Source organism: Epinephelus fuscoguttatus, linkage group LG3, assembly GCF_011397635.1.
Source record: "Epinephelus fuscoguttatus linkage group LG3, E.fuscoguttatus.final_Chr_v1".
NCBI classification, from domain to species: Eukaryota; Metazoa; Chordata; class Actinopteri; order Perciformes; family Serranidae; genus Epinephelus; species Epinephelus fuscoguttatus.
Window position 1 is genome coordinate 15302436 of NC_064754.1, and position 27882 is coordinate 15330317.

General features: G+C 42.9%; 1 protein-coding gene across 4 annotated transcripts in view; it reads left to right on the forward strand.

Annotated features, from left to right (window-relative positions):
* Window positions 1-27882, forward strand: part of sh3pxd2aa (SH3 and PX domains 2Aa) — a 148289-nt gene that overhangs the window by 99803 nt on the left and 20604 nt on the right. For all 4 annotated transcript variants that reach the window (XM_049567372.1, XM_049567380.1, XM_049567389.1 and 1 more), the window contains 2 exons: window positions 18291-18404; window positions 24874-24957. In XM_049567372.1, coding sequence (XP_049423329.1) covers window positions 18291-18404; window positions 24874-24957 — 198 coding nt within the window. The remainder of the gene's footprint in view (window positions 1-18290; window positions 18405-24873; window positions 24958-27882) is intronic.

The window sequence follows — 27882 nt, forward strand, 5'->3', positions numbered from 1 at the left end:
AGAAGTACAGCTGATTCTGATAGGAATGCCAATAGTTTTGCAAGTTATTAGTCATAAACCAAAGTATTGGACAAGTTTAAATTTAGACCAGGTGATCCATCCAACAGACTATTGACAATAACATCCAGGGATCACCTGATTCTGATAGGAATGCCAATTGTTTTGCAAGTTATTAGTCATAAACTAAAGTATTAGACAAGTTTAAATTTAGACCAGGTGATCCATCCAACAGACTATTGACAATAACATCCAGGGATCACCTAGGTTATGTCATTAGGGTTAATCCTCCCCATCATAAAAGCCTTTGTGCCAATCCATCATTTAGTTTTTGAAATATTTCACTGTATAAGTGAACACTTTGACCTGCTGGTGATGCTTGAAAAAGGACAAAGGATCAAAAAAATAATTTGGATTCATGTTTTGGGGACTCTGGATATCTGTTTAAAATTTCAAGGCAAACAATCCAGCACACGTTGAGACATTTCACTTAAAACCACAAATGTCAACCTTGTCAAGGCAGTAGAGAAAATGTCATGAGATCACCAAAGTCATTGAGATTCACCAGGATAAATACAGTTTCATCTTGTCTCATCTTATCTCTTCTCGTCTCGTCTCGTCTCATCTTTGGATTTATCCTCTGAGGACAATGGGTACCTGTAACAAATCACTATCATCCCTAGAGACACTGTCTATACACTATCCCTAAAAATGACTTCCTGCCATGTAGAGCTCTTTGTGAGTCTACAGGTTTATCAGATTTTGGTTGAATTGGATCTGTTTGGAAAGGCCCTGACTTTTCTCAGATCCCTTTTAGGTCATGTCTCTTTAGCTTCACTTCAACCAACCAGCCCAGGTCAAGTTCAATTTGTCACACATTAGAATGGTTATTTTTGCATTTCCATTGTCAAAAGTTGCGGATGGTATTAATATAACAACTCCGTTATATCCCAATTTTTTGTAATCGCAACGTTGAAGTACCTAGCACAGACACTGTTGGTTTGCTGACACCGAAGCTGCTCCATAGTATTTTCCTGGTGCTTGCAGCCATTTCTCAAACAAAGCTTGTCTCCTTCTTGTAATAGACAGCCACTTACGGAGAAGAATGTACATGAAACGTCTGATGTTCTCCATTGTGTATGTTACACAGTTATTAACATCCAGTAACAACCTCGCCTACATTTAAGAGTGCTACCTGCAGTGGAAACATGGAACAGATCCAGGGCTTAGGTACATGTTTGTATGAGTTATGGTCTCTAAGGACACTATACACAGAGTGTTTGTTTCAGTTATTAATTTGTACACTTGTTTTGGGTTTGTGTACAAGTTTGTTTGATTGAGGGACCTTTGTTGCATGTAATTTCTCCCTTCATTTTCTTTTTGTGCTCTGCTGTCTACTGCCTGGTAAAGGCACAAACAAATACTTGATGTTGTGTAGAATGCATGTCTTCATGAGCACTAACCCTACGGATATTTTTTTCTTTACTTTCTGGTATCACCTCAGAGGATGAATTGAAAGTTCAAGTGACTACCCTTCCACTTTGTGGCCACAGTGACAGAGGGGGGGGATAAATGTGGGGGAAAAATACCCTTTTTTTCCTTGTTTCATCAGCCGAGACTAATGGATCTGCCAGGAGGACCTTGACGCTAAACTGCAAACAGGATCCTTTGGGTTACTGTACCGCCCAAGCCACAGCACCAGCCGGAGAAGCCATTTGCCCAAATATCTTGGCCCTTTTCGCTGCCAAGTTTCAGGGGCATTTTGTCACAGTTGATTTAAAGAGATTAGACAGATTGGCTTACCTCACTCTGGACTTCACTCTGCACCTCTCCTGTAGTCTGACCTCCTGCTGTGTTGTCAGATTATACTAAGCCTCTATTTTGGAAAATGATAACAGTTGTGTTTCTGTGGACTTCAGTCAGAAATTGCTATGGTGTACATGGAAACATCAAAGACATCTCTCGGTTATGTGGCATTGCTTGTCAGCAAGCACTGTGCTGTTTGAGACAGAATCAGTGCCAGGAGTTTTGGCAACACTTTCCCACCACACCTTTCTCAGTGCCCAGGAGATCTGGTGAGGCTGGCAGCACTCAGTCTAACCCATAACGCCTTTCCAACGGTTTGTCCTCAGTGCTATGCTTGGGCTGGCTCGAGACTGTTCCCAGTGGGGATCAGTTTCATAAGGAAAAAGCCTTGAGCTAAAATTTAATATCAGAACATCACATTGCATTTAGTCATTTGCACTACAAGCTCCAGTTAGCTTTGGGAAAGCCTAACCTTAAGGCTATGAAATTATTACAGCATTTGTAGTGGCTGGAAAATGAAGAAATCCCTCTGAATTAAAGCATTGATGAGTTCACTTTTTCTATATTATTACCAATATGTTGGACTACCTGCCCCTTAAGGCTCTACCCCTTGTGTTGGTAGCAGCAGTTGTGAGAAGAAAATGTCGCAACTTTAGGTTTCTGCAAACCCCAGATACGTTACATTTGTAGGTTTCATACGTAGCATATCAACTTTTCTAAAGCAACGTATTATATGAGCTCAGTTTGTCATTGGGAGAGTGGAGAGGATGGTGGAGGGCTTGACACCAAGGCGAGATGCTGACCTAAGCTGCACAACACTGTTTCAGATCAACAAATGAAAAAAACAGTAGTTTTTATAAGGACCTGTCGCTGCGTTTCCAGCTGGGACAGTGCCACAAAATGTGGGTGATTTTTAGTGACACATCACTGTTCTTCCATCGAGGATAGTGCCACTAAAACGTCTTTTTTTTAAACAAGTCATTGCTGCATTTCGAGCGGCTTTATAGCCGTATTATTTTAAGCTGAAACATGACCTTTTTCTAACCATAACCAAGTGTTTTTTGTGCCCAAACCATACTAGATGTTGACCCCAGCATTGTTGAAATGTAAGGAAACTTAATATTTTTAATTTATAATATCATATAAAAGTAATGTACTTGTGGTTTGCAGTTAGTACAATGCCAACATTTATTATGGTGATTTGGTCATACGAAAATGTAGCCTGAAAGCTTACACATGCTGTTTGAAGTATTTTGTTATTGCCCTGAGCATTATCATTCACTAATAATGCCGATTATATGTTGATAGACCAAACAAGAAATCAACATGTTCAATTTATTATGGTATAAAATGGAAAAATAAACACCACCTATCCATGACACAACTACTTGTTCCAGAACTACACTAATAGCATATTGAGAATACAACATATACCATAAATACATCCAATAATGTTGCCCAAAGCTATGAATTACATATATTTGGTTTATGGAACCATTGTAAAATAAATCTCAAACACTAAACCTGGACTGCCAAATACTAAAATGATCAAAGTGCCGAAATGTGTAAGCATCATTTCCATTTTAAAGTTTTCTCTGGAAGGAGCTTTAAAAGGTTTTGCATAGAAACTAGCTTGACATTCCTTCGCCTTAGGCTGTCAAATGTATCCTGTGTGTTTAATCAAGGTGCACTGAGGGCTATCTTAAATGATGTTCCGGATCAGAGGAGGCTGCTTTGGACAGAGTTCACATGGGAGGCCGGAGGCAGTCATTAGCATTGCCTCCAGGCTATAAAACAGACAGCCAGCATCAATCAGGGTGGTACGTCTTGAGCGAGGAGATGGCCCAGTATCATTCTCACACCGCCCTGGCTTAGCTGTGTTAGCTGGCTTCACCCTCAGGCAGTAAAACAGTTCAAAACTGCTTCAGTGACTTCACTTAGAGTTGAGCTCAGACAATCTGGGGATTGCAGAGGCTCAGGGGAGTCTCCTTTAAGCCGACCAGGAAAGAAAAAAAGCAGCATGTTTTAACAAGCATAGTAAAGAGGTGTGTACAGATACAGAAAAAAACCTGATATTTCTGTCTTCCTTAATGAGCATGATGATAGTTTCAGCACAGAGGGGTGTGTGACTGTCAGAGGAGGATATTTTAGCTACAGGGTGGCAGCACATGTGAGGAAACACACATACGCCATATGGATGATGAGGTTTAGCCTGACCACACTGAACGTGATGTGTAGCCAACACTGCTTATTGAAAGCCCCACTGCTGGCTATCCCCTTTCACTTGTAACAAGTCTGGCTCAGTAACAAGACCCCTGCGTTTCATGAAAACTTCAACCAGGTAACATGAGCTTCAAACTGGGATGTAATGCTTCAATCTTACAGTGTCAATAAAGACCAGAACCTTGAAATCGGCACTGACTTTCTAGGAAGAAACAGCATGGAAGGGGCTGGGTGCCCCCTCATATATCCTATTTTTAACTTAAGAGGAGCTTTGAAGTGTCTTAAGGTTGTGCACCCAAAAATTCAATCTTCTGACTCTATCTCATTCTTATAGGATTCAGAGCTGTTGTTTCTTCATGATGAATGGGAGTTAAAGTGGATTCTAATAGTGACAGTTTTCCACAGCAAAAAAAAGTTTCACCATATTCAAACTTGTCATAAAGTCTTGAAGTGTGTGGAGGCGTTTATTCCCCATTGTAAGTTGACATTTAAAGGTTATCTGGATAACCTTAACATTTCTCAACACAGGAGGAAGCATGGGGTCTCCTGGGTAATTTGACCATACTATAGTTAAGGGGTGCTAAGTTTTAAATATTTCCCTGACTCACGGTTAATAAATTAATTTGGCAATCAAGAAAATCAACTAAAAAAAAGAAATGCACACTGCCGTGAATACCCATTTCCAACTTAACAATGGCATGCGACATAAAGAAAAAGTACACGTTAAAAAAGAGTTTATCGTCCATGCACATTGATGAATCAAACGTGAGTATCTTACAGCCACTACTGCATCTTCTCAAGAACTATTAGTTGAAATGGGAGACTCAGTTGACTTGTCTAGAGCTGCACCCGACTCGGAATTATGTCAGTCGAATCGGATTCTGACATTTAATACAAATATTCGACAATTCGGCTTTTTCTGTTCATAGAAAGTTTTAAACAGGACTCAGCGGGCGGTTCAGTGTGACAGTAGCATTCACGAAATATAGTAAACAAGCTAATGGCACTAACGACGTATCGGAAATGTGCAACAACATTTTTTGTCGACACTGGATATCAAACAATAGCCAGAGCCAGGTCGTGTTAGGTATCTTTGAGCTGTAAATTCACTACTTCTAAGCAAAGGGGAAAAGATACTGTTGTCTTGGAGCCTTACTGTGTAGATTCTCTCCTCCACCATGCCGCTGCATCACGTCTGCAGCTGTCTGTACCAAAGAGTAGCATGAAAGTCAAGAGCGCTCACTCTGCAGCATAATCCAGGGACCGATATCTCCCCAGAACTACATTGCACAGAGCACTGACGACTGCTCGATTTGAAACAATCTCAGTCGACTGAGGGGTCTCCGACTTAAGATTCGAATCTCCGAACTTCAAGGAGCAGCCCTAGACTTGACTTTCCTTCTTACTTTTTTAATGCACAAAGGCTTGGGCATTTGACTTTTTGTCAAAGCACCAGGTATTTCCCAACACGGTTGCTCATCTTGAGCACTGATGATTTAACTTGACCTATACAGTCCTTGGAAGTGCTCCAGCTGCAAGTCATCTGGTATTTGCAATGCAGACAATGAACACGAGTTTGCCTTGGGAAGCCTGAACGCTTGGAATAACATCTTCCATTGAACTTACAGACTTTGTGTGGAGTATCAATATGAGGGATTTCTTCAACAGTGATGCCCCCAATAGATGGACGGGGGTCTACAGCCACTCTCATACAGTCTATGAAATGCAAAACCAAAGTATATCAGTATGTGATTCCTTAACATACTTTTCAAGGAGCATATCAACAGCATAAAAGAATCCCAGTTATGGCTTTGGTTTTTGGTGTGCCACCACCATCTGGCCACCCCTATGAAGGATGTCTGGGGTGACACTGTTCTGCTGACTCATCTATTTGCATAGAGTACTTTTCTGATGAGTTATTATGTGACATTTACGATCTTAAGAGAGGGTAAAAAGTGCCACACAACTTTATTATTAAAAAAAAGTATCAGCTATTTACAGTGTATCTGGTCTTGGATTTCAATTGGGATTCAGTAACTCACTATGATTTTATGTCCGCTGCATGAATCAAAAGCATATTTTTAACTGATGATGAGGAGCATCTGTGCCAGGAAAACGTTATTGCACTGTAATCCTGTTAATGGAGCTGGTGCGGTCGATGTTAAAAATAATACTGTGGCTGATTTCACAGCTGGTTTTAGACAGCATCAATTGTTGTGCTGCTATTTTAGCCATACTCTTTGAATCTCCCCTTCTGCTTACTCTGCAGAAAGATAAGAAGGCGATTCAATATGTCGCACAGAAAAGCAGCTCTGCGTTCCATTGCTCGCTGCTCTCCAGGGGATCTGTTCCTAATTAGACGCTGGGAGGGCGACACAAGAATGACAGTGACCTCGTGGATCCCCCCCTTGAATGACACATTTCTAACACATCATTGTCAAAGCTATCTGCTGACCCTCCTGACGACCCCCCCCAAAACAAAGGAAACAAAAGGAAAGTGTGCGATGTTGTTTTTGGATGAGGAATTAGTATGGAATACTACTTTGAAGCCCCTGCCAAACATCTGCTGGCTCTCTCTCTCCTGTCTGTTTTTTCTGACTTTCCCTACACCACTCTTGTAATCTCTGTCTCCCCCTCAATATTTTGCTTTCTTTCTCACCTCTTTCCTTTTTTTGGCTCTTTTTTTTTTTTGGATCCTGCGTCACTTCATGCATCTACGTCTCCCTAGAGGCCCAGGCCTGTGACGGTCAATGATAATCTTGCTCCGCTCAGTTACTGTTACCGCTGTATTCACCGTGACCTCCACTTTCCCTCCGCGGGAGAAAGCAGCCAATTATGTCTGCCAAGACACGGTGTAGCTAGAAACTCCAATTAGAGCCCAACACTGTAAGAAATGTCAATTACAGCCCTTCTACTGTTTTACATATTTTGTGCTGTGTGTGTGTGTGTGTGTGTGTGTGTGTGTGTGTGTGTGTGTGTGTGTGTGTGTGTGCTAATGTGGGAGACAGCAGGTGCTGCTGCATAACCTTTTTGAGTATTAGTCATCAGTTGTTGAGCGCCTCATAAATCCTCCAGCATAGTTGGGTCTGTTATGTCAGACAAACTAGTGAGAGCGTGTAGATCAATTTAGAAAGAACAATAACACGATTGTTGGACCTGTTCTATTGTAGTGTGTGCTTTAGGTAAAGAAGTAGGCCGGGATCCACTTCACAGAGCACCTGGACAATAAAAAGACCTGACACCTAACAGGAAATGAGCACTCGTGTTCTCATCCCACCCAATACTATGCTTTATAGCTCAGGTTCAAGTCAAGAGGACTCTAGGATTGCTTTGCTCATCGATGTGACTCACACAAACACACACACGCACTCACACACGGAGCAGACCAGCCACCAATAACAAGGTATGATGATTTCAACCTGTTAAAATAATAGTCCACCCCTGCATTCTGCTGTATATACAGATGGCTCTACAGTATGCACTTCATTACCTGAACACCTTTTATTCATCCTACTCTCCATTTTCACAGCTGCCACTGCTGCTGCTGCTGCTGAGCCCACCCACCCCACCAACTGGCTTTGGCCAGCGTGACTCTTGTTTTTCCTTGCCAGGTCATGTACGTGAACATGTGCAATTATTTGTCATGTTTCAGTGGAAATGTGATATGTTTTCTTCTATTATAGTTGGTCTTTGATCACAACTTCAGCCTCCTTTAGGGTGAATTCAGGCTGTTTTTGAAGCCAAATTGAACTCAAGAATATCATAACACATTTGTTTTTCATCCATATGTTGGAAGTGCGTGTGCAGAGTGAGCAACATGTTAGCAATTTTGTTTTTCTTCCAGCAAAGACTGGAAATACCCTTGTAAACATTGTCCTGAGGCTAAAAAGCAGTGTTTATGGATGTTAAAATTAGATTGGTACATCCCCTTTGGAGCATGATCGTGGAACCAAGATCAGGGTAATGTAACTTTCAGATGATGAGATAAACCTGAGAATGGTGCTATAGGAAATGGTTGATCCTCTGGCCTTATGTTGTTGCTATGGGAAAAGTCCCAATGTCACCATTTAATGACAATGGCAAGATCTGGTAGCTTTTCTTCTTCTGCTTGGTGAATTGCAAATGGGCGGAGCATTATCGCCAACATTTGACAAATGATTTTCACTCACCAAAATATATGCTTGCTATATCTGCTTGTTTGCTCACTTGACTTCTTCTGTGTTTATTATGCATTAAATATGAATGCTATTTTACGGCATGTTCCTATATTTGTGAATGTCCAGCCCATTCTCGTTAAGAAGTTGTCGAATACTGCCGCTTTGTCAGTATTTTTGCCATTAGATGCCTTACACCAAAAGCCACTTTTTGTGGCGGTATGATACACAGTCAGGCGGTGTCAGTATGCCATGTGGCTTGAAGTAACCTTTCATGGTGTTAGAATAACTGCTGGTCAGCTGGACGGTGTGGGGTTGAAATGCTGGTGATAACAACACAATAGAAGGAGCTGGAAAGTCCCTTTAGGGCAGGTGGGAGCAGTGGTGGATGGGTCAAACAAACCCTGGACTTTCACCCAGAAGCCTGGTATTCATCTCCCGTGTGATTGTAAAGCCAAGCCATGATTTTTTTTTTTTGTTTGTTTGTTTTTCCTAAAACTAACCACATGTTTTTGTTGCCTAAACACATGCTTTTGTTGATGTCCCAGCGTTGGTAGTGGCATCCTGAAACATCAACAGCAGAAGCATTAAGATACCAGTCGTGTAATATGTAGACGTGAGAGGCCACTGACAAAGCGGCAACATGTGAAGAAAGTCCGTGGCTGAGACTGGCTGGCTCTGTCACCATCTGATTTATGAAGTTAATGATGTTTGCTGCATTTCGCGAATATTTACGTCTGACCACAAATCTAATGCTAAAAGTAAAGATAACAATTTAGCATGCATAAATGCCAAATGTAACTTGCGTCCATAGATTGTATAGGTTACGCCACAACTGCTACAATCAACAAGGTGAAGCCAAACACAGAGCACAGACTCAGAAACAAAGTGGTTAAAAGGGGGTTTTATGGCCAGGATAATGAATGTGGCAGTAGGGAAAAATCCAGGGGTTTTTAGGATGAGGAGAGTGGGTTGATGGCAGGGAAGCAAACTAGGTTGTAGGGGTTTGGCTGGCTGGAAGTATGGCAGAAGAACAAACAAGTGGGCAGGCATGCGGTGATCCACAGAGGTAGACTCAACGATCTGGCAAGGAGTGGAGTGGAGAGCTGGTGTTTTAGAGGCCGTTTACACGTTGCCGGCTATGTTCATAAACGGACATTTCACCATCTCCGTTTTCAAAAAGATCTTCGTTTACACTTACCTGTGTATATATACACAAGAGCACGCCAAACCTGTAGGTGGCAGTGTAACGAGAAGCTCAAGCCTTCCATGTATCCACTGTCACCATAGCAACATTGGTCGCACTTTTGACACAGGCGCAAGTTACGGCGAATACTGTGACGTGGGCTGCCTATAACTCCGTTTATCTCCGTTTATCTCAGTTTACATGCAAACGCGCAACCGGAGTTTTCCAAAATCTCCACTCTGGCTGGAGTTTTTGGAAAGACTTGTTTTCAGAGGAGAAATCTCCGTTTGCGTGTAAACGAAGGGCACAAACGAAGGAAGATGTCTCCGTTTATCAAAATCACCGTGTACGTGTAAACGGCCTCTTATATTGCAGGGTTGATTAATGCATGGTTCTCAGGTGAGCAGCAGGGAGCAGGTGAGCTGAATGAGGGTAATCAGGAACCCAGGAGAGTGAGGGAGTTGCCACGCCCACAGCAAGGACACACAGAGAGACAGGAGACAGGGAGGGGGAAACAGAGGACAAGAAAAACACAGGGAAACTAGTGACACAGCCAGGGTCGTGACAACAACACATGTAACGTCAGTGCCTTATGAAAAAGTGTGCCACTATTAGCAAGCTAGCAAGCTACGATTAGCATTTGCATTATTGTTTGCGTTACTAAATCATTACAGAACTGACTCAATAAGCAAACTAATGGCTTACAGTATGTCTGACAACAGTATAGTGGCAGTGAAAAATACACATGTATATTTGTACGATGCTTTGGTGTTCACATTTCACAAGTTTGAAATGTGTTTGTGGTCCCCCCTTTTCCTTCATATCGGCAGCACGGCGACCATTTAGGGTTAGGAGTGTCCAACGTTCCACACTCAACATTTTGACTGTTATGAGGGCACCATCCGGGTTCTCCTAGTGTATTGCATAGTTCTCAGTTTGAACACACTGAGGCACTCAAAATAGCAAATACACCTACAGAAGTATCCGATTTAAGACGTAGCATAAGATTGATCCTTTGGGTGGATGCCTGTGGTGTTCTGTGTCTAATTTTTGGTGGTTGTTTGGATATCTTGGTCTCGAATTAGGGAGAGAAAGAAAAATGGTGCAACAAACCATGCGACTGAACCGTATCACCATCCTTACCCAAAGTTCAGACTGAAAACAGATTTGTTTTGAAAAAACACAAAACATTGAGTTGCTTTGGGCATGTTGCTCCATCAAATCAAACAGTCCAGGGATGCACATCTGAGTAGTCGATCCATGAGTTATCAGATGCCAAAAAACATGACATAAACAGTAGATTTACCTCATTATGTTACAAAGTGTTGATGATGTACTGTGCTGCAGCAAAAGTTGAGTCAGGGTCAAGGTTTAGTTTAACCAGTTCTCTTTGTTTGCACCCCAACTCAATGCCGTAGTCTTAATGTGCTTTTCATCAGCTTCTTTAATACCACTCTGAAGACTGCCTCAACGGGTCAGTATGCTTCGAAGTAAGTGCTTGTCAGATTCTGAAGCTTATCCAGACCATGAAGCATTTCCACGAACAGGACAAAAAAGGTTACTGTACATTGTCAATCTCTTTGCAAGTGAGCATATTCTCTCTTACAGTAATTCGGCCCACCACACCCTCACTGAAACTCACCGGTCAGTCTCTGCATCATTCCATGCATATGCTGAGCCAAGTTATGCTTTGCCTTAATTGACTCTGAGTAATTTCTCTCCATCTGGCTACCAATCTTTGGCCCAGATCTTCTCCTACGGGACAGACTTTCTGTGAAAACTGTAATCTGACTACAGGCTTCCCACACATGAGGGTCAGCCCACTTCTCTCAGGGCCCAGGTTTGCCATGCTGCCAACTGGCTTTTACAGCGAGAGAGTTGACTGCTTCTCTATCTCTCTCGGTCAGTCTCTTATGCCCACATCTGCATTTCAATTTTGTTTTTCTTACCCTGTGTCTCCAGTCTGTCCGACCCTCTGTGAGAGTAGTGTGTGTGTGTGTGTGTGTGTGTGTGTATCTGAGGGGGTCCAGCACTGTTTCTGGTCCTCATTTATCTGCTTTTACTGTGCCCACTTTCTCCAGAGCTGGATTTATGGGGGAACTGGGCCCTGTCAAAACATTGCCTCGCACTACCATGTGTGCACACGATGGAGTCTGAAGCTTGTTGTGTGTGAGTAAGGGTAGAGAGGCTGCTTGACTGTTTCGGGCCTGTGGGATGTTTTGTTTCGGTGTGCATATGTGGAGAAGACAGAAAAGCAAAAAAATATCTGCCAGTGTGGCGTTGGCCATGTGATATTCATCACTTGGCCGTTTGCACAACTGGTCCTGCCATCTCTGTACAACATATTTTCCCCCTGAAAATCTGTGATTGTGTAGATGATGTAAATGTTGTGTATGCCACATTCAGAGCACACTGCTATCTGCTATGTAAAGATATTGCAGAGTAATGGCGTGCTGAGCAGAGAATGAAGACACACTCCATCTTTGTGTTGTAATCCGAGCTTCTCTGTGGTTTGTTGTGGTAAACTGGTGCGTGCATGTTAGCGCACATGCGTATCCCACTGGCTAGCTGATCGCTGCTGTTTTGCACTGCAGTCATACGATGGTTACCGCTGATATCAGGACAGCGTTGTTGCTGAAACATAGCCCCCCCCTTGTTAGCACTGTTAGCCCTGTCAGCACTGTTGTTGCCATCGTTTAGCGCTGTTAATGGAGTTATCTGCTGGCCTCCAAATTTGAAGTTTCCCCTAAATACACTCAGTAATTTAATAATAAACTAAGAATCCATCTGGACAGTGTAGACTTGTATAGTCTGTCTTTTTCCAAATCAAGCACAACCTTAAAAACTGAATCAAAAAGCCATTCATGTTTTTAATTACCCACATTTGGACTTCAGCAACCCTCATTCTGGCATCAATGAAAAATGTCTTTATTGTGGACAGTGCTGCAGCTGTGATTCTACCCAGCACGCATGGATGAATTCATATCATTCCTGATTTTTGCATGGTGGAGTATGATAATGCCATCCCCACATTAACAGACCTTTTCACACCAGCACTATCAGCGTACTCACTGAAGGTGTTCAGCAGCTGGGGGTCTCACACCTGCCACTAATGATGGCAGACAGCTACCTTAATCCTCTATTAGCGCAGGAGAATTACCATTTTGTTTTTTTTACCGTGTGTCAGGTGGGTTAAAGAGAGAAAAGGACTCCTGCATTTGTCTCTGTGAAGAACTACTGCTCTCCTCCGTACAGGTGGCTCCAATTCTCCTTAGCTTTTTAAGTAGTTGCAATGAATCAGCCTATGAAAGCCCTAATGTGTTTCACATGGAGCGGGCTATTCTTACTGCTAGGCGGACCTTTCACACTGCAGCAAAACAGAAAATAAATTAAAACCTTCAGGAATCAAAAGACAAACTCTCCACTGAAGCACCCAAGGCTGCTCAAACAGATCATATATAAACACGAAAGAAAGTCAGAGTTAAATTCATAATTTAACATCTACCCTGCAGAGAATCCTGTGGTAGAAAAGTCCTGACAGTCCCTCCTGAGTTTAAAAGTCCTAACACTGTGGCAGGCACCTTTTTATTCTAACACTGGGCTTTTTCAACCAGGTGGTATGGTGTAAGATTTAATTAGCACAGTATAACTGTCGTGGTGTCAAATACAATTTCATGTGAAACCACCACCTCCACCAGTCAAGGCCAAATGGGGTCCCAAATTGACTCTGACGGGTCAAAAATGAACTACACTGACCTCCTGAAGCCAAACTGCGCTGTAACGTCTCCACAGCAGTCGACAGGCGGGTACAGAGCATCCACAGAAAGCCTCTGTGACTGCGAGGAAGCTCAGGCTGGAAGCGCTACACTGCAGCTACTGTGGAGAACCTCCCGTGTGTCTGTAGGCCCTCAGGTTGAATTAACTCCTGTGCTGACTGCGAGACATGACCCGCTGTGGGGAAATTCAAGGCAGACAGTGTTTCAGTATGATTTTGTGTGTGTTGGAAGACGGTGTTTTTATGCAGCACACAAGCTGTCAAAGTCGGGGTGGCTCAGGCCTCACTGTACTTATAAGGAGAGGTGAGGCTGCATGCAGGGGGCTGGACAGGCTTCTCTACTGTGGTCCGTTATGCGTCAACCTGATAGTAGTAGTGCAGTTGTTATTATGGTCTGGCATAAACTAAGCTCAGCACAAGTCTTTTAGGAGGAACGTTCAGCTTTCTCTAATTCTACTGTTTTAGCTGCAACACAAAAATAATTAGCAATAATTTTGATTATCAGTCGTAAAACTAAGTAAATATATGTCAGTTGTAAGCTTATAGGAGATCATGCATTTGGTCATGTGTGTGTCTGTGTGTGAGTGTGTTCATTTGTCTGTCTGCAGCTAATCTCGCAAACTACTGGACCAAGCAGCATAATATTTTGACTGTATGTTTTAAGATGTCTTGTGGTTGTGGTGATTCACAATTGTTAAAAAAAAATCCTGTTTTCCTGACTGCTTTATGCCGTCACTGACTGCTGACTCCTTACTCCTCACAGCCAGCAGGTAGGGGCTCGGTTAAAAACAATAAGCCTCACCGATAAGCTTTGTTGCAGGCCACATTTTGGCAGTGTGGCTCAAAAACACATCCATAGAAAAGTTTGCTCTCATTTTGAACTGGAACGTCTGCAATTAGGCACAATACGAGATGAAAAAAATCACCATTGTCATTATCCTCGCCATCATTTCTACTGTAACTGAGTGTAACATCACTGGATGCAGCTGCACCATTTTTCCGGCTGCGACCTGGTTTTGTTCCGTCCGCCACAGGGCCTCATACCACTGCGGGGGTGTTTCAGAAGTGGAACATTTTGCCTCCCTAATTCTGTAGACTTGCAGATTGTTTTTACCATAAGTAAGTAGGCTATGTAGTTAAAATATTTCTTTCTTTGCCAATTTAATTGTGTTTATTGTTGTTATTTCCTACTTTGTTGTTGTTGAAGTGTAGAGCTTGCATATTCTTCCCATGTCAGCGTGGGTTTTCTCCGGGTACTCCAGCTTCCTCCCACAGTCCAAAGACATGCAGGTTAAGTGATAACTCTAAATTGCCCGTAGGTGTGAATGTGAGTGTGAATGGTTGTCTGTCTCTATGTGTCAGCCCTGTGATAGTCTGGCGACCTGTCCAGGGTGTACCCTGCCTCTCAGCTAGTGTCAGCTGGGATAGGCTCCAGCCCCCCTGTGACCCCTAACAGGATAGGTGGTTACAGGAACTAAATGAACGAAAGATTTTTGTTGTATTTCACCTCGTAAAAATACATTTGTCCTCATATTTTTAGGTATCTTTTAAAATGTGGAAGTACAAGAAATGTCTAGAGTCGCTGCGATCAGCTTTGGCAGCTGGAACACACCAACTGTGTGTACTTTTCTAGTTCTGTCAGAAAACTCATGTTTTAAATGTTTATTTCAACAGCAGAATATAGTTATAGTGTGGCGTCTAGACTCCGGCCTCATTGCTCCCTGCAGATATGTTTACATGAGATACTGGGGACCGATGATTAAATATACCCCCTCTAGCCGAATCCTGCAGGTGGATGTTGGAAGTAGTTATGAGTATTCGTTTATAATGCAGTCATGCACTGATCTGAAAATAACGTGCACTCTTTGTAACAACCAAATATCAGTGTACCTGTCACCATGGTATACTCGTACTGTAGCTGCTCATACTGTGGCTGCTTTATACAGTAGAAACACACATTCCCCTTGTTGCCATTACTGTTACTTTCCCTATGATACAGCTCTTTAACAGGCATATTTTCCACATCATTCACATATGTGTTAATGTGATTGGTGTCGTGCCGGGTAATGAAAAAGGGCGTGATGGGGTTGATTCACCCGGGCTTCTCCAACCACATTAGAGCATGAGCCATATGGCTGTAAATACATCAGAGCAGCGATGACCTAATTGTTGGACTCATTTGGAGAAAGAAAAAAAAGCTTGTTGCCATTTTTATTCTCTTTTTCTGTCTGTCTTCATTCTCCACCCATCTCTCTTATTCTGTCACTTCTACTGTACTCACATGTTCAATCATACATGCATATAAAATGTCACTTGAGGCCAGTCTGAGTGTTTGAGAGCAGGCGGTTACTCATTTAGATCCCAACGATAGTGGCCAGATGTAGTTCAAGTGTAGCAGACATAAAATACCCAACATCTACTATTAGAAGTGCCACACACTTGGAAATTGGAGTATGTCTTTTATCAGCTTTCCATGGCAAGAAGTAAAACTAATCTCACTCTTGCCTCAGACAGTCAGTTTATCATGCCAGCTTGCACTGTACTGTAATGGAAGAATGTGTCATGCAATGGTTTCTCGCCAGGAGCTGGAGCGACGACAATAAAAAGTCACATATTCCCATTTTAAGACAAGTGACATGTTCACGGTACAATTCAGTACCGTTGATATAAATCCAACTGTAAACGACGAATGTTCTGGTTCTTCTAGTTTTGGTTGCCGCCCAAAGTGACAAGTGTTTGTGTAATTGTGTCAAGTCAGCTCGTAACAGAATAACTTACACACGGCCACAAATGTCTCACTAGTCAGTAGTACTCAAAGCACGATCCGTCCTTTACAGCTTTGGTCAGGGTTTGGATGAAGTGAGTATGTGAAGTGCAGTGTGAGGTGATGATGTGATATTTAATTCATTCATGAGTGGAAACTTGTCCAGCTTTGTGAGCCTCCCTCAAGACTCAAGATTAGTCAGTCAGTGTCAAAAGGATGTGAGCGATAGCCTGGGACGATGTAGACAGTCCAGTAAGAGTTCTTTGGCTGTTTTATAAAGCAGTAATTCAGCATTAATGTTGCAAAAAATTGTCATCAGTCAGTCAGTTGGCTTGATCCAACCTTTTGGTCCAGACTACAACACCTGAGGGACAGTCATGACCTGATTATCACAATATCTGCTACAGACATTCATGGATTCCAGATGATTTAGCCGGATGACTCCTAATGACCCTTTTTCTTCAACTATTGCATGGACCACCATGGATTTTGTTGCAGATATTCATATTTCCCTCAGGATGAATTATAAAAACTTTGGTGAGTTCAAAGCCTGGACACACTCCTGTCCCGTGATACAATACAAAAAGTAAAACTAACACTGAAACTCATCAAAACTAAACTAAAACTAAACATTTTTAAACAATAAAAATGAAACTGAAATGAGCAAACCCAGTCTGAAAACTAACTGAAACTAAACTGAATTGAAACAAAAATGAAAAGGTTTGAACCTGGGGTGAGGGAGCCCTTCTGTGTGGAGTTTGGACACTCTTGCCATGTCAGCATGGGTTTTCTCTGGGTACTCCAGCTTCCTCCCACAGTCCAAAGACATGCAGGTTAATTGGTGAGTCTAAATTACCCATAGGTGTGAACGTGAGTGTGAATGGTTGTCTGTCTCTATAGCCCCTTTTACACTGCCAGATTTTTGGCAAATGTTGAGCCGTTTTGCTGGCAAACTGTGAGTGTTTAGACACACAGAGCCGGATTGGCGAGTTGATCCAAGGCGCCCAATTTTCGCTGAGTAGGGGTAAACATATTGGTGGAACTTTTTTAGTTTAAAAAGACTGAGGTGGCCTTCAGGAGGGGCTGTTGATGACTTGTGTGAGAAGCCACAAGGGCTTGCGAGCCACTGGTGGTGGATAAACAGGAAACAGCTGATAGCAGGAATGAGCAGCTAGTAGCAAGAGGGAAAGGCAAACCTGAAAGAAACTGTAAAGATGAGCAACTGGGGAGACAAGGAGTTGCGCGCCCCCCTTGTCCTCGCAAACGAAGAGGCCATTAACCGTTAGATGACAGGAATGGTGAAGGACGGGCTTCCCTCCCACATCACTGTTTATGTCACACGCTGAGCTATACGTTTTGTTACTTGCTCACTCCCCCCACTGCCCCGAAAAAGGCACATTCTGTATAAACAAAAGTAGGTAGGCAGCATTTTGCTGCACTCCCTGATTTTGTTTTTATACTGCCAATGCTGAATGAAGACTGATTGGGCTTTCCTGCAAATTTGCACAATTCCTATTCAAAAAGGGCTACTGTGTCAGCCCTGTGATAGTCTGGTGACCTGTCCAGGGTGTACCCCGCCTCTCGGCCAGTGTCAGTTGGGATAGGCTCCAGCCCCCCCACGACCCCTAACAGGATAAGCGGTTATTGAAAATGAATAAAATGAATAATGAAAAGTACAAAACAATTATAACTCTGGCCCAAAGATCATTCATGTACCTTGGACAGAGAACGTGGTAAACATTATAACTGCTGAACATTAGCATGTTAGCATTATTATTGTGAGCCTGTCACTATGCTAGTATTAAGTACAACCTCACAGTACTGTATTGACCTTTATTCTTGGGGGTGTTAGGGAGGACTGGCCAAAACAGCAGCAGTACAACACATTTCATAATGAGTGATAGTGTAAAGAGAAGAAACTCCTTCACACAAGTACTTTTCTAAACCTGCGTTGATCTATGTTTCCCTTGAAGCTCCGACACTTTCTTCCCTCCAGTGTCTGTCTTCTCTTTCAGTGTCTGGTTTAGTAATGATGAGAGCTTTCCAAGTAGGTGAAACTTCCAGCCATTCTGAGTCCGCCTCAGATCTCTCCGTCCCGCTGATACAGACAAGACCGATGTATCAGATGAAAACACTTTTGCTGTCCAAACGCAGGCGGGATGTGCTGTAGTGCAAATACTGGCTCATCCACAGTCACAGTACATTGTGCAACATCTCAGAGATGAGCGACAATGACGTGTAATTTCCATTGTTTGGTGTGAAATCACGACGTGGGAATGATGCTCGCTGTCATCTCTCAGGGCTGGAGTGTTGTTTGCAATACTAATATGTCCCTCTCTCTGTTTTTTTCCCATCTTTCTTTCCTCTGTCTTTCCCTGTCTCTAGGTTGGTGGTTTGTCAGCACAGCGGAGGAGCAGGGCTGGGTGCCGGCCACATACCTGGACTCCCAGAATGTAACCAGAGACGATTTGGATCTGGGCACATCCAGGACTGGAGAAGGTTAGCGCAGGCACATGCACAGACGCAGCATTATTAGATTCATAAAACACAGAAAGACATAAACGTCATTCTGGCTGAGTCGTTATTGGAGAAACGTGTGCGAGGGACAGGCCATGATTTCTCAATAATGGTTTTTGGTGGGTGTTTTCTTCTGTGCTCATATCTCAATCTAAGACTAAAAGCAGCATACAGAAGCCAGACACACACTCACAAACACACATCCAGTCACACATTAGGAACCTTGAAGACCACAGTCGCAGCTCCATGGTGAAATGGTACCAGACCGCAGCCAAAAGGGTTTGCAATATTTTGGCACCACAGAAAATTCCTTTCAACTCCCCCGGGAGGCTGCAACTCTTGCAGGAGTCTTGTTTTGTTGTGACCCTTTCCTCCCTCATGTTTAGTCTGACTGCTGGGATGGAGCATTTCATCACTGGGTCATAAGCCTCTCGCTGCTTTTAGACCGGGGGAATCCATTAGAGATAAATAAAGTGGAAACACACAAGTGGTGCTCACATGCATGGTTGCAGCACACATGCACCCAGCTTACCTGCAGCAGTGTTTGGTAATGACACAGGAGTGGTGCAATAGTTTATTATGCTGTAGAGTGCTTCTGGATTATGTAACAGACATTTTCTGTCTCTCGTTAAGACATGCAAGCCTCCATGCTTCACTGAACTGTGCACATTCTGCAAGACACACACACAAACACACTTTGCTAGAACGATGACAGCTCCTGCACAGCTGCCACAGTCACTGTTATTTGCTGTTCTCATTCGTTTCTTGAGTTTTTTTTTTTCTTTCCCCTTGCACACACTCTCACACACTTAATAGATGTTGTCAGTGCCTGTAACAGTGGAATCTCTTACAGTGCTGTATCCTGGAGGCGAAATAACAGCTTAATGGATATGGAGCGTTGGTTGCTTACAGATTGGGTGTTTTTAATGGGTTTTTTTATTTGTCTTTGCATTTGTTTTTTCAAGTGTACTTAGATTCAATTTAGTGTGCTATAGAATATTAAACTGGGATTAAACACTAACAAACTACATTTGATTCATCCATTTTCAGGATAATTCTGCTTTATTACAACTTGGGTCTTATTTTGTAGCTTTTTCTGTCAGCTGTGATGACATTAATTCAAGTAAAGGCCCTTAAAGTGGCATCTTAAGGGCGACTGCTTTGCATGCCGTTTGGAAACATATCACTGAATTAAACAACACATGTAAGGCAATGTTGCTCTCTTGTCAGTGTTCTCCTATTTACTCCTAAAACAAGCCAATAACAGTAAGCAGTAGTGTCACTGCCTGCGTTTTGGTTTAAAACTGGGAGACATGTGCTTGTGGCTGCATTAAAAAGGGATGTAATCAGAACAAACCAGCAGCAGCTGTATCAATCTCACCTGGTACTACTCTCATGAGCCACCCCCCTCCCCCCTGCAGCTGACTACTAACCACACCCACCTCCACAGTATCTTTAGACTGCTGCTTTGCCTCAGTAACTTAAGGTTTAACCTTGTTAACATTGACATCACTGGCACTGCCACTTGGGCTAGTCTTTCTGGATTCCATCAGCAGTCCATCATGCTTGCATACCTTCAATTTCATGTTATAGAAACCTGTCTGTGTATGCTAGCAAGAGATGTTGCAAAAGCAGAGCGGTCTTGTACCCTTGTATAAAGAGGGAGAAAGCATGCCAGGTGTGTTGTCCAGGCCGGAAGTCAGTCTGTGCAGTGTTCTGGCCTGTCCGCCTGCATTCATGCCGGTGAAACGTTGTTGGCAGTTCTATAAATGTGTGCGGGCAGCAATATCCCACATTTTACATTTGTGGGAGTCAATGAAATCATCTGCTATTCCTACAATCCTGCACTGAAATCCAGGCTCTGAACTCTCACAAAACTTGTGCAGGATAATCCAAGTCTCAGTTATCCAGTTGTCCATCCATCCATACGTTTTCAGTTTATCTGAGGCCAGATCGTGGGGGCAGTAGGCAAAGCAAAGCACCCCGACGTCCCTCTGCCCAGCAATGCTTTTCAGCACCTCCTGGGAGACCCCAAGGCGTTCCCAGGCCAGATTAGAGTGGTAATCCCTCCAGAGTGTTCTGGGTCTGCCCCAGGGCCTCCTACCAGTGGGATGTGCCTGGAACACCTCTAATGGGAGGAACCCAGCAGGCATCCTGATCAGATGCCCGAACCACCTCAACTGACCCCTCTTGGGGAAAAAGAGCAGCGGCTCTACTCCGAGATCCCTCCAGATCTTCGCCCTGTGGGCCCACCACCTGCAGGGACAGGAATCAGGGTTTGGTGTATTGTGTGCTGGCCGGCAGGCAAGAGTGAGTCCCTGGGCATGCTGATCCCTGGTGTCGTGAACTGGCTTTATCCAGTTGTATGCTCAGTAATTTCAAACAAGCAGCCCTGTCAGATGGGGAACTGAACTAAAAGTGAGACTTATGCTCTCTTCAAAGCCAGACTGTGCCTCAATCAGTTTGTGTGTGTCATTGTGTGACTTTGGTGTGTTAAACGGTTCATTTTGATTCAGATTTGGATTCAAAGGAGACTTGGATTAAACTGCACAAATTGAGAGCTTGTAAACAGATGCTTTAATAGAATGTTGCTGTTGTTAAACACAGTCGACTATGACTTGAATTCATCAAGAATGTTTAGCCTTTTTGGATTCTTCGTTCCCCGTGGAGGCATGCAAGAAAAACAAATTTTTTGTCATGAATTCAGCAGAACACAGGTTGAGTAATTGATATACAAATGGTCATTTGGGGCAAAGGTATTACTTTAAAATAGGGTCTCAAAACCACTTTATTTAGAGGTGGAAAGAACGTGCACCCCATGTTTATAATAGTTCCTCGATGCCCAAGAAAACTGTACATGCACATCTTAGTTTTACCACATCACAGATATTAATGCAGTTGGTACAATCGGCTTATTAAAGATAGAAAGCATGACCACTTCTCCCAAAATGAGACCCAAGTTATAATAAACCAGACTTATGCTTTAAGCCTGTGGGTTGGATCTGGCAGTCATGTTACACACTCTCACACATTTGGTTTTCTCACTGTCTTCTTCCTCTGTTAACCAATACACTCAAGTGAATTTATGTGGGAAGTGCCTGAGCTCACACCTACACATACACACACACCTTCCCCTCCATCCCCACCCTCTGTCAGGGCCCCCCCATTTTCCCATTAGGCCTGGTGTCTTTGTGTTTGCACACATCGTCACTTCTTATTTCTGATCTCCTCCTTCCCGCTTCCTGTCGTCCCTTACATCTCATTATCTCTGCGTGGTCTGTAACCTAATTCCACTGACAGCTCAGCTCGCTGGAGAGGAACCGACAGGCGCAGCCTGGCCCCGCTGAAATTACCTCGAAATAACATTTCCCTTTGTGCCTTCCCTTAGCTGATATTTCAATTAGGAGGTCAACAGGAGTAGGGTGGTGTTCAGTGGGATGGATGGAAGGCAGACAGGAATCAAAAGGGAGCGGAAATGACAAGTAGCAGAAGCACACAAAGGGAAAGAGGGCAGATGTCGAGCAGAGGGAGTGATGGAGGGACAAGAGGGTGAAGAGAGGACAGGAGATGGAGAAGGAATTAGATTACCACAGTCGGAGGATAGATAGAAGATGAGTGCTGTTTCTGTCTATCCGTCCCCTCATTAATGTGTTTGCTCTTCGTGTGGCCTCAGACAGTGTACTAAGATAGGGACATGACTCATCATGTTACTACTGATGCTTTATCATACAGACTTTGAACTAATAGAGACTGAGAGAGTTCAAGAGTTCAACACACAACAGCTAGACACTGTATGTAAATGTCATCAGTTAATATCAATAGGATCTGTGCTTTGTCCTCCTTTCCTGTTGCTTATTTTAAACATATAACGTTTTGGACGTAGTTGCAGATGAAGGTTGACAGATGCATATATAAATGGATCCTTAACGAGGTGCGCAAAAGTAATTCTGTATTATAGATTTCTTGTCATCTCATGTGAATTTGTGGTGATTTAGCGTCAAAACTACACACCATATGTCGTAATGCTGCTTTCTATTGTTACATATCATTGTAAAATATATACCTTTGGATTCTTGACCAAGACATTTTATTGGGGAAAATAAAAATGTACTTAAACAGATTTGACACATTTAAGAGGTTTCATGCAGCTGAAGTTCGTTGCTGGAAGACACACTGAAACACCTTCTTTTTGCAACTTTGTCTGTTTGTAAGCAGAACATTGTGTGTTTATGACAATCCTACTGTGGCTTACCTTGCTTTAAACCCAACACCGGACCACAATGCCCACTTCGGCCACTGACTTTGATGATATGTGAGCAGAAAAATATGGAAAACCTTGCTGACTGCCAGCAGGGAATTTGTTTGTTTTTGTTTCACAATCATGAGACCTCTGACAATTAAACTTGAGTCATACAGTGGTTTGAAATAACTAGCAGCTTAGAGTACATGGTGTTGTCTTTTGTACCAGTCATATGTTAAAAAAAAGCTCCATAAAAATGAAACAAAACATCATATCTTATTAAATTTACATACATAATATAATAATAATGCACTGAACAATACACTACACATTGACTGAATAATGGTACAGAGTAACGCATGGTGCTCAGTAGTCTTGGGTGGTATCAAAGATGCTTCTCATTTTGTTAAACTGATGTGGAGGTGAGGGGCGGCACGGTGGTGTGGTGGTTAGCACCCTTGCCTCACAGCAAGAGGGTTGCCGGTTCGATCCTGGGCGTGGAAGCCCTTCTGTGTGGAGTTTGCATGTTCTCCCCGTCCCCCGTTCTCTCCGGGCACTCCGGCTTCCTCCCACAGTCCAAAGACATGCAGATTGGGGACTAGGTTAATTGGTGACTCTAAATTGTCCATAGGTGTGAATGTGAGTGTGAATGGTTGTTTGTCTCTATGTGTCAGCCCTGCGATAGTCTGGCGACCTGTCCAGGGTGTACCCTGCCTCTCGCCCGATGTAGCTGGGATAGGCTCCAGCCCCCCCGCGACCCTCAAGAGGATGAAGCGGTCAGAAGAAGATGATGTGGAGGTGCTGTATTGATGTAATGAATTGTAGTGCACAGCATGCGCCACCAGAGGTCAGTCATTACTGGTGGAAGAAGGAGCTGAGAAAGATGGGGGATATGAGTGGTGGGGATAACATTAGAACATAATTAAAAAAGCAAAATGCTGCTGCTACTCTTTTAGAGTATTGCGACATATAACTTTATATAAATGACTTCTTTCAAAGACAAAAGCAGTAGCTACATGATTTGATTCAACACATCACCTCCGTTCAGCCCACTGATTTTTTTGTATCTTGGATGTCATCGAGCCCTGTAGCGAGAGGAGAGCTTATTTCCTATCTATTCATTATTCTGCTGCTCATAAGTATTTAAAGAGCAACTTGCAGGTTGATGTTTTTGCTAAATGTATACTTAATCTTTCCAGAAAATGGCCTTTTGAAAAGTGAATGCAGGTCTTTATGTGTTTCACAAGACACGAGGGCAGAATTTCAAAGGTAGAAGTTCCCATTCTGAGCACAGTAGAAGACATTATTGGTTGTAAGTGGTCATGAGTCGGTACTTTTCGGTATATTGACATTGTGTTTTATCATTTTCATCATGGTGAAGTATTGTATTTGTGCTGGTTGCACAAATTCCGTTTTGTCAGGACATCGAGTCCACAGTGTCCCTGACAGGAAAAAGAATGAAGCTAGCTAGTGTGCCAGGGTGCAGTTTGTGCAGGTTAAGAGGCGGGACTTCACTGTGGCATGGGTAATGAAAAATGCGGCAGTTTGTGGTGCTCATTTTAGACAGTAGGATTATGTTGAGGGTGATATGATGGAGTTCAGGATGGAATATCAAAGCCAGGACCATGTGAGGCCCAGCAGGACCTGTCTAGATAGGCTAATTGCATATTAGAAAAACAGCATTGTAGCCTAGAGAGTGACATATACGCCTTCTATCACTAGTAGCTCAGCTATTTTTTTTTTTTTTTTTTTAATACCGTCATGTACCATGTGGCTGTTGAGATGTCAGGATGGTGTATAGGTATTACAAAAAAAGATACCGCCCAAGCCTACTGGTCAGCTGTAATGCATACTAAATATATAATCAAGATTCTGCCCTCAAATGGATCTTTCATATGCCACTGAGATTTTTGGTTTTGACTCTATACACTCCATTGTTCAGGAATTTTAAGTTGTGGAGAAAAAAAAACACTTTACACAGCTAACTTTACATTTAACATATCCTTTGCTAAAATACTGACAAATCCAAGATGATCCGCTGGCTTCATGCTGGATGTACAGAAATTATTCGCCTTGTTCCTTTGAAACTATTCTGGTGCAGCTAACAACAGCTTCTTTTTGCCTTTGTTCACGTTGCTAATCTCTGCTTCTTACACTAACTCCGCATTTGTTTGTTTTTTTTTCTTCTTGGTTACCCCTCATCATCCTCAGTTACCAAAAGACGCAAGGCGCATCTGAAGAGGCTGGACCGCCGCTGGACCCTGGGGGGTATAGTCAACCGCCAGCAGAGCAGAGGTGAACATGGAGACAGCAGGCACACTCACACACACAGATTACACAGTTACGGTAAATGCATACGTGTCCCACATGAAGGGGGGCCTGCACATGCATACATCAATACAGACCCACACATGTACGCACAAGGAATCAGACGCTGAGTCATTTCTCTGTCCACATAGGGTAACAAACCAGCTCATGCATATGGCCACGCACACATATGGTGCGTTATTGTCTTGGAAAGATTAAGCATGGCAAAATCTCAACTCAGAGATCGACTTGGTAGTTATTTCCGACTGTTTAATCTCTGAATAGGTCTGCCCTCAGGCATCATAATGTAACTCAATACAATGCTACAGGGATGACGTTTTTCTGTAGGCTGACAAAGAAGTTGCCATCGCCCTGGTTCTCTCGTCAAAGAGCCACTTGGATTTTCCATTGTGTTACATAAAAAGTGAAAGGAACAACATTTATGTATGAACAACAGTGGGCAATTTATTGCAAATACAATGATTATGAGAGTTGATTACAGAAGAAAATGGTTCCCGATTAAACCAGGTGACATAGGAAATTTATACGCAGTGTAAAACAGAGTGTCATTTAGCCACTTGTAAGGAACCACCTTTTGAAGAAGCATGAATGGGGATTTCACTGACATATTTTATATCGTAGAACAAAAAGGTGAAAGTCTCTTTAGTTTGTATTGACCATGGGCATTTTAGACATCTGACCAGAAAACCCATTAACTTTGAGAAAAGGGAACTTGGAGAGCTAAAATGCTAACTCGTTTCCAGGTTTTAGGACTCATTCCTAGAGCGCTCTATGCAGCCTCTGTTAGCGATTTGACCTGGCCATGGGCTGCTAACAGCTAATGTTTACTAGCTCTCCCTCTGTCGGTTTTAACATGGACTTTTTCACAATGAAGCATTATCAGGGAAACAATAGGGTGTGTCCCCTGATAGTGAGTCTACCACATCCTTTTATCCAGGAGACGTCCCAGGAAGATCTCTGTTTGTCTCTGTTGACAATTCTCCCCGGGACAACAAGACGCCATTAGTCTTGAGCCCTGCTCTTAAGCCTGCACAAAATTGATGTGACCCAACAGAAAAGCACTCGCCACTGCCATTAGTGAATGTTACCTTATTTGCCAGGCTGATGGCAGTCTACTGTACGATGCCAATACTTATGTTCGGCCAAGAGGTCGGTGCATCACTTAAAAAATAAGGGAGAAAAAAAGCAAGAAAAAACAAGACACAATAATTAAGTGTCTGAAATTCACCGACACATACAATACACACTTTCCCCATAAACTGTAAGAAACAAATGTATAGTACCACTGTTGAGCCCCTCTCCTCTGTACTCATATTTTGCTGCCACATGGTAAACAAGCTCATTTACAGCCTCGCCAGCCAACAACAACTAGCCTTGAGTATCTACCGGGAGCAGCATATTGGGTGGCCATGAGTCAGCTCTGACAGTAAAATCTCAAATGTTACTCCATCAAACTTGGAACGCTCTTCAGCTCACACAGAGCAGCAAAATAATTGGACTGCATTAAACAGATTTAGATAATTAAGGCTATTCGGCTCCCACAGCACAAACGCAACAACCTTGACGGCCACTGAGCCATGAGAACATAAATGATTGTATAACAGTGTTGCTGCTTAATTAAAGCAAGTTCCCTTAGGTTTAAAATGCTGTTAATTACTTTAGCATTTTGCTTGTAATTCTGTCTCGAAGAAAGAAAAAAAAAAGACACAAACATAAACAAGCTCTTGTGCGCTTTTAACTTTCACATTTGGCAAGTTACCTGCGGTTTTGTCGAGTCATTATTGCTTTAACGCCGAAAGAGAGACATGAGTCTATGTCTGAAAAAACAGTCACTTCTCTTTGGGGGGGCGAGTGGGCGCTTTCTAATTCAAACTTTTCTCAGACTGTCAGTTCGGCACCTGTCTGGTTCCAGGCTTAGTCAGGACTTCAAACAGACGCCTTGTAGTTATAATTTGTTTATGGAAGCTGTTCCTGGACCTGTGCAACCTCTGTAAAACCTCTAAAAACACGCTTTGTTTCTCATTATTATACTATAGTCTAGCCGCACTGGCTTGTGTTACCACCTTCGCCTTCACCAGCAAGCATCAGTGATTAATCAGGAGAGATTGAATACAGGGCAAACTCAGGTCGAATGGTACGAGCCTCCACTCTATAGAGCATGTAGTAACTCATACTGTACAGGAGTGAAATACTTTGGTGTAAAAACAACTCGGGCCCCCGCTCCTTCTAAAAACACACGCACTGACTGACAGGAAACATTCCTATAGAGTCAACAGCCTCAGGTAGTTGATGCAGTGTAAGTTACACACATGGCCACATACCCATGTACTTAATCCTATTTGGTTTTGTGGGGAAGAATAGCAGCAGACAGGGGAACGTTAATCGTTCACGTACTCCACAGAGCTGATTTAGGAATTCAAACCAGCAACTTTATTGTCAGAAGTCTAAGTTAGAATATTAAATGGTCCCCATTTACATTATATCATTGTTTATAGGCTGGAATCAAAGCATACTGTATGAAGCATATGGCAGGATAGGGGAAGAGTGTTAGCCAGGTCTACAGGAATGGTGTTAGCCAGGTCTACAGGAATGTTACCAAACTAGAGTCGTCTCCTAGAACAGTGAGGCTTGGCCAGAATGGAAAGTGTGAAAGTGGGACAGCTGCCCAATCTGCGGACTGGTTTTAATCACACAGACTTCAACCTCTACAGAGCACGTATGAGTCATCCGGCGAGTTGTCGCCACCAGAGAATGAGGGCATGAAACATTTTTGGAGGCCATGTTCTTGAATTCCAGCACTATGTTTTTTTAGATGCCTGGCTTTTTGCTTTTGTGGGGTAGAGGTACTATTTCAGGGCACATGTTGGTGTCACTATATATGATATATCCTGT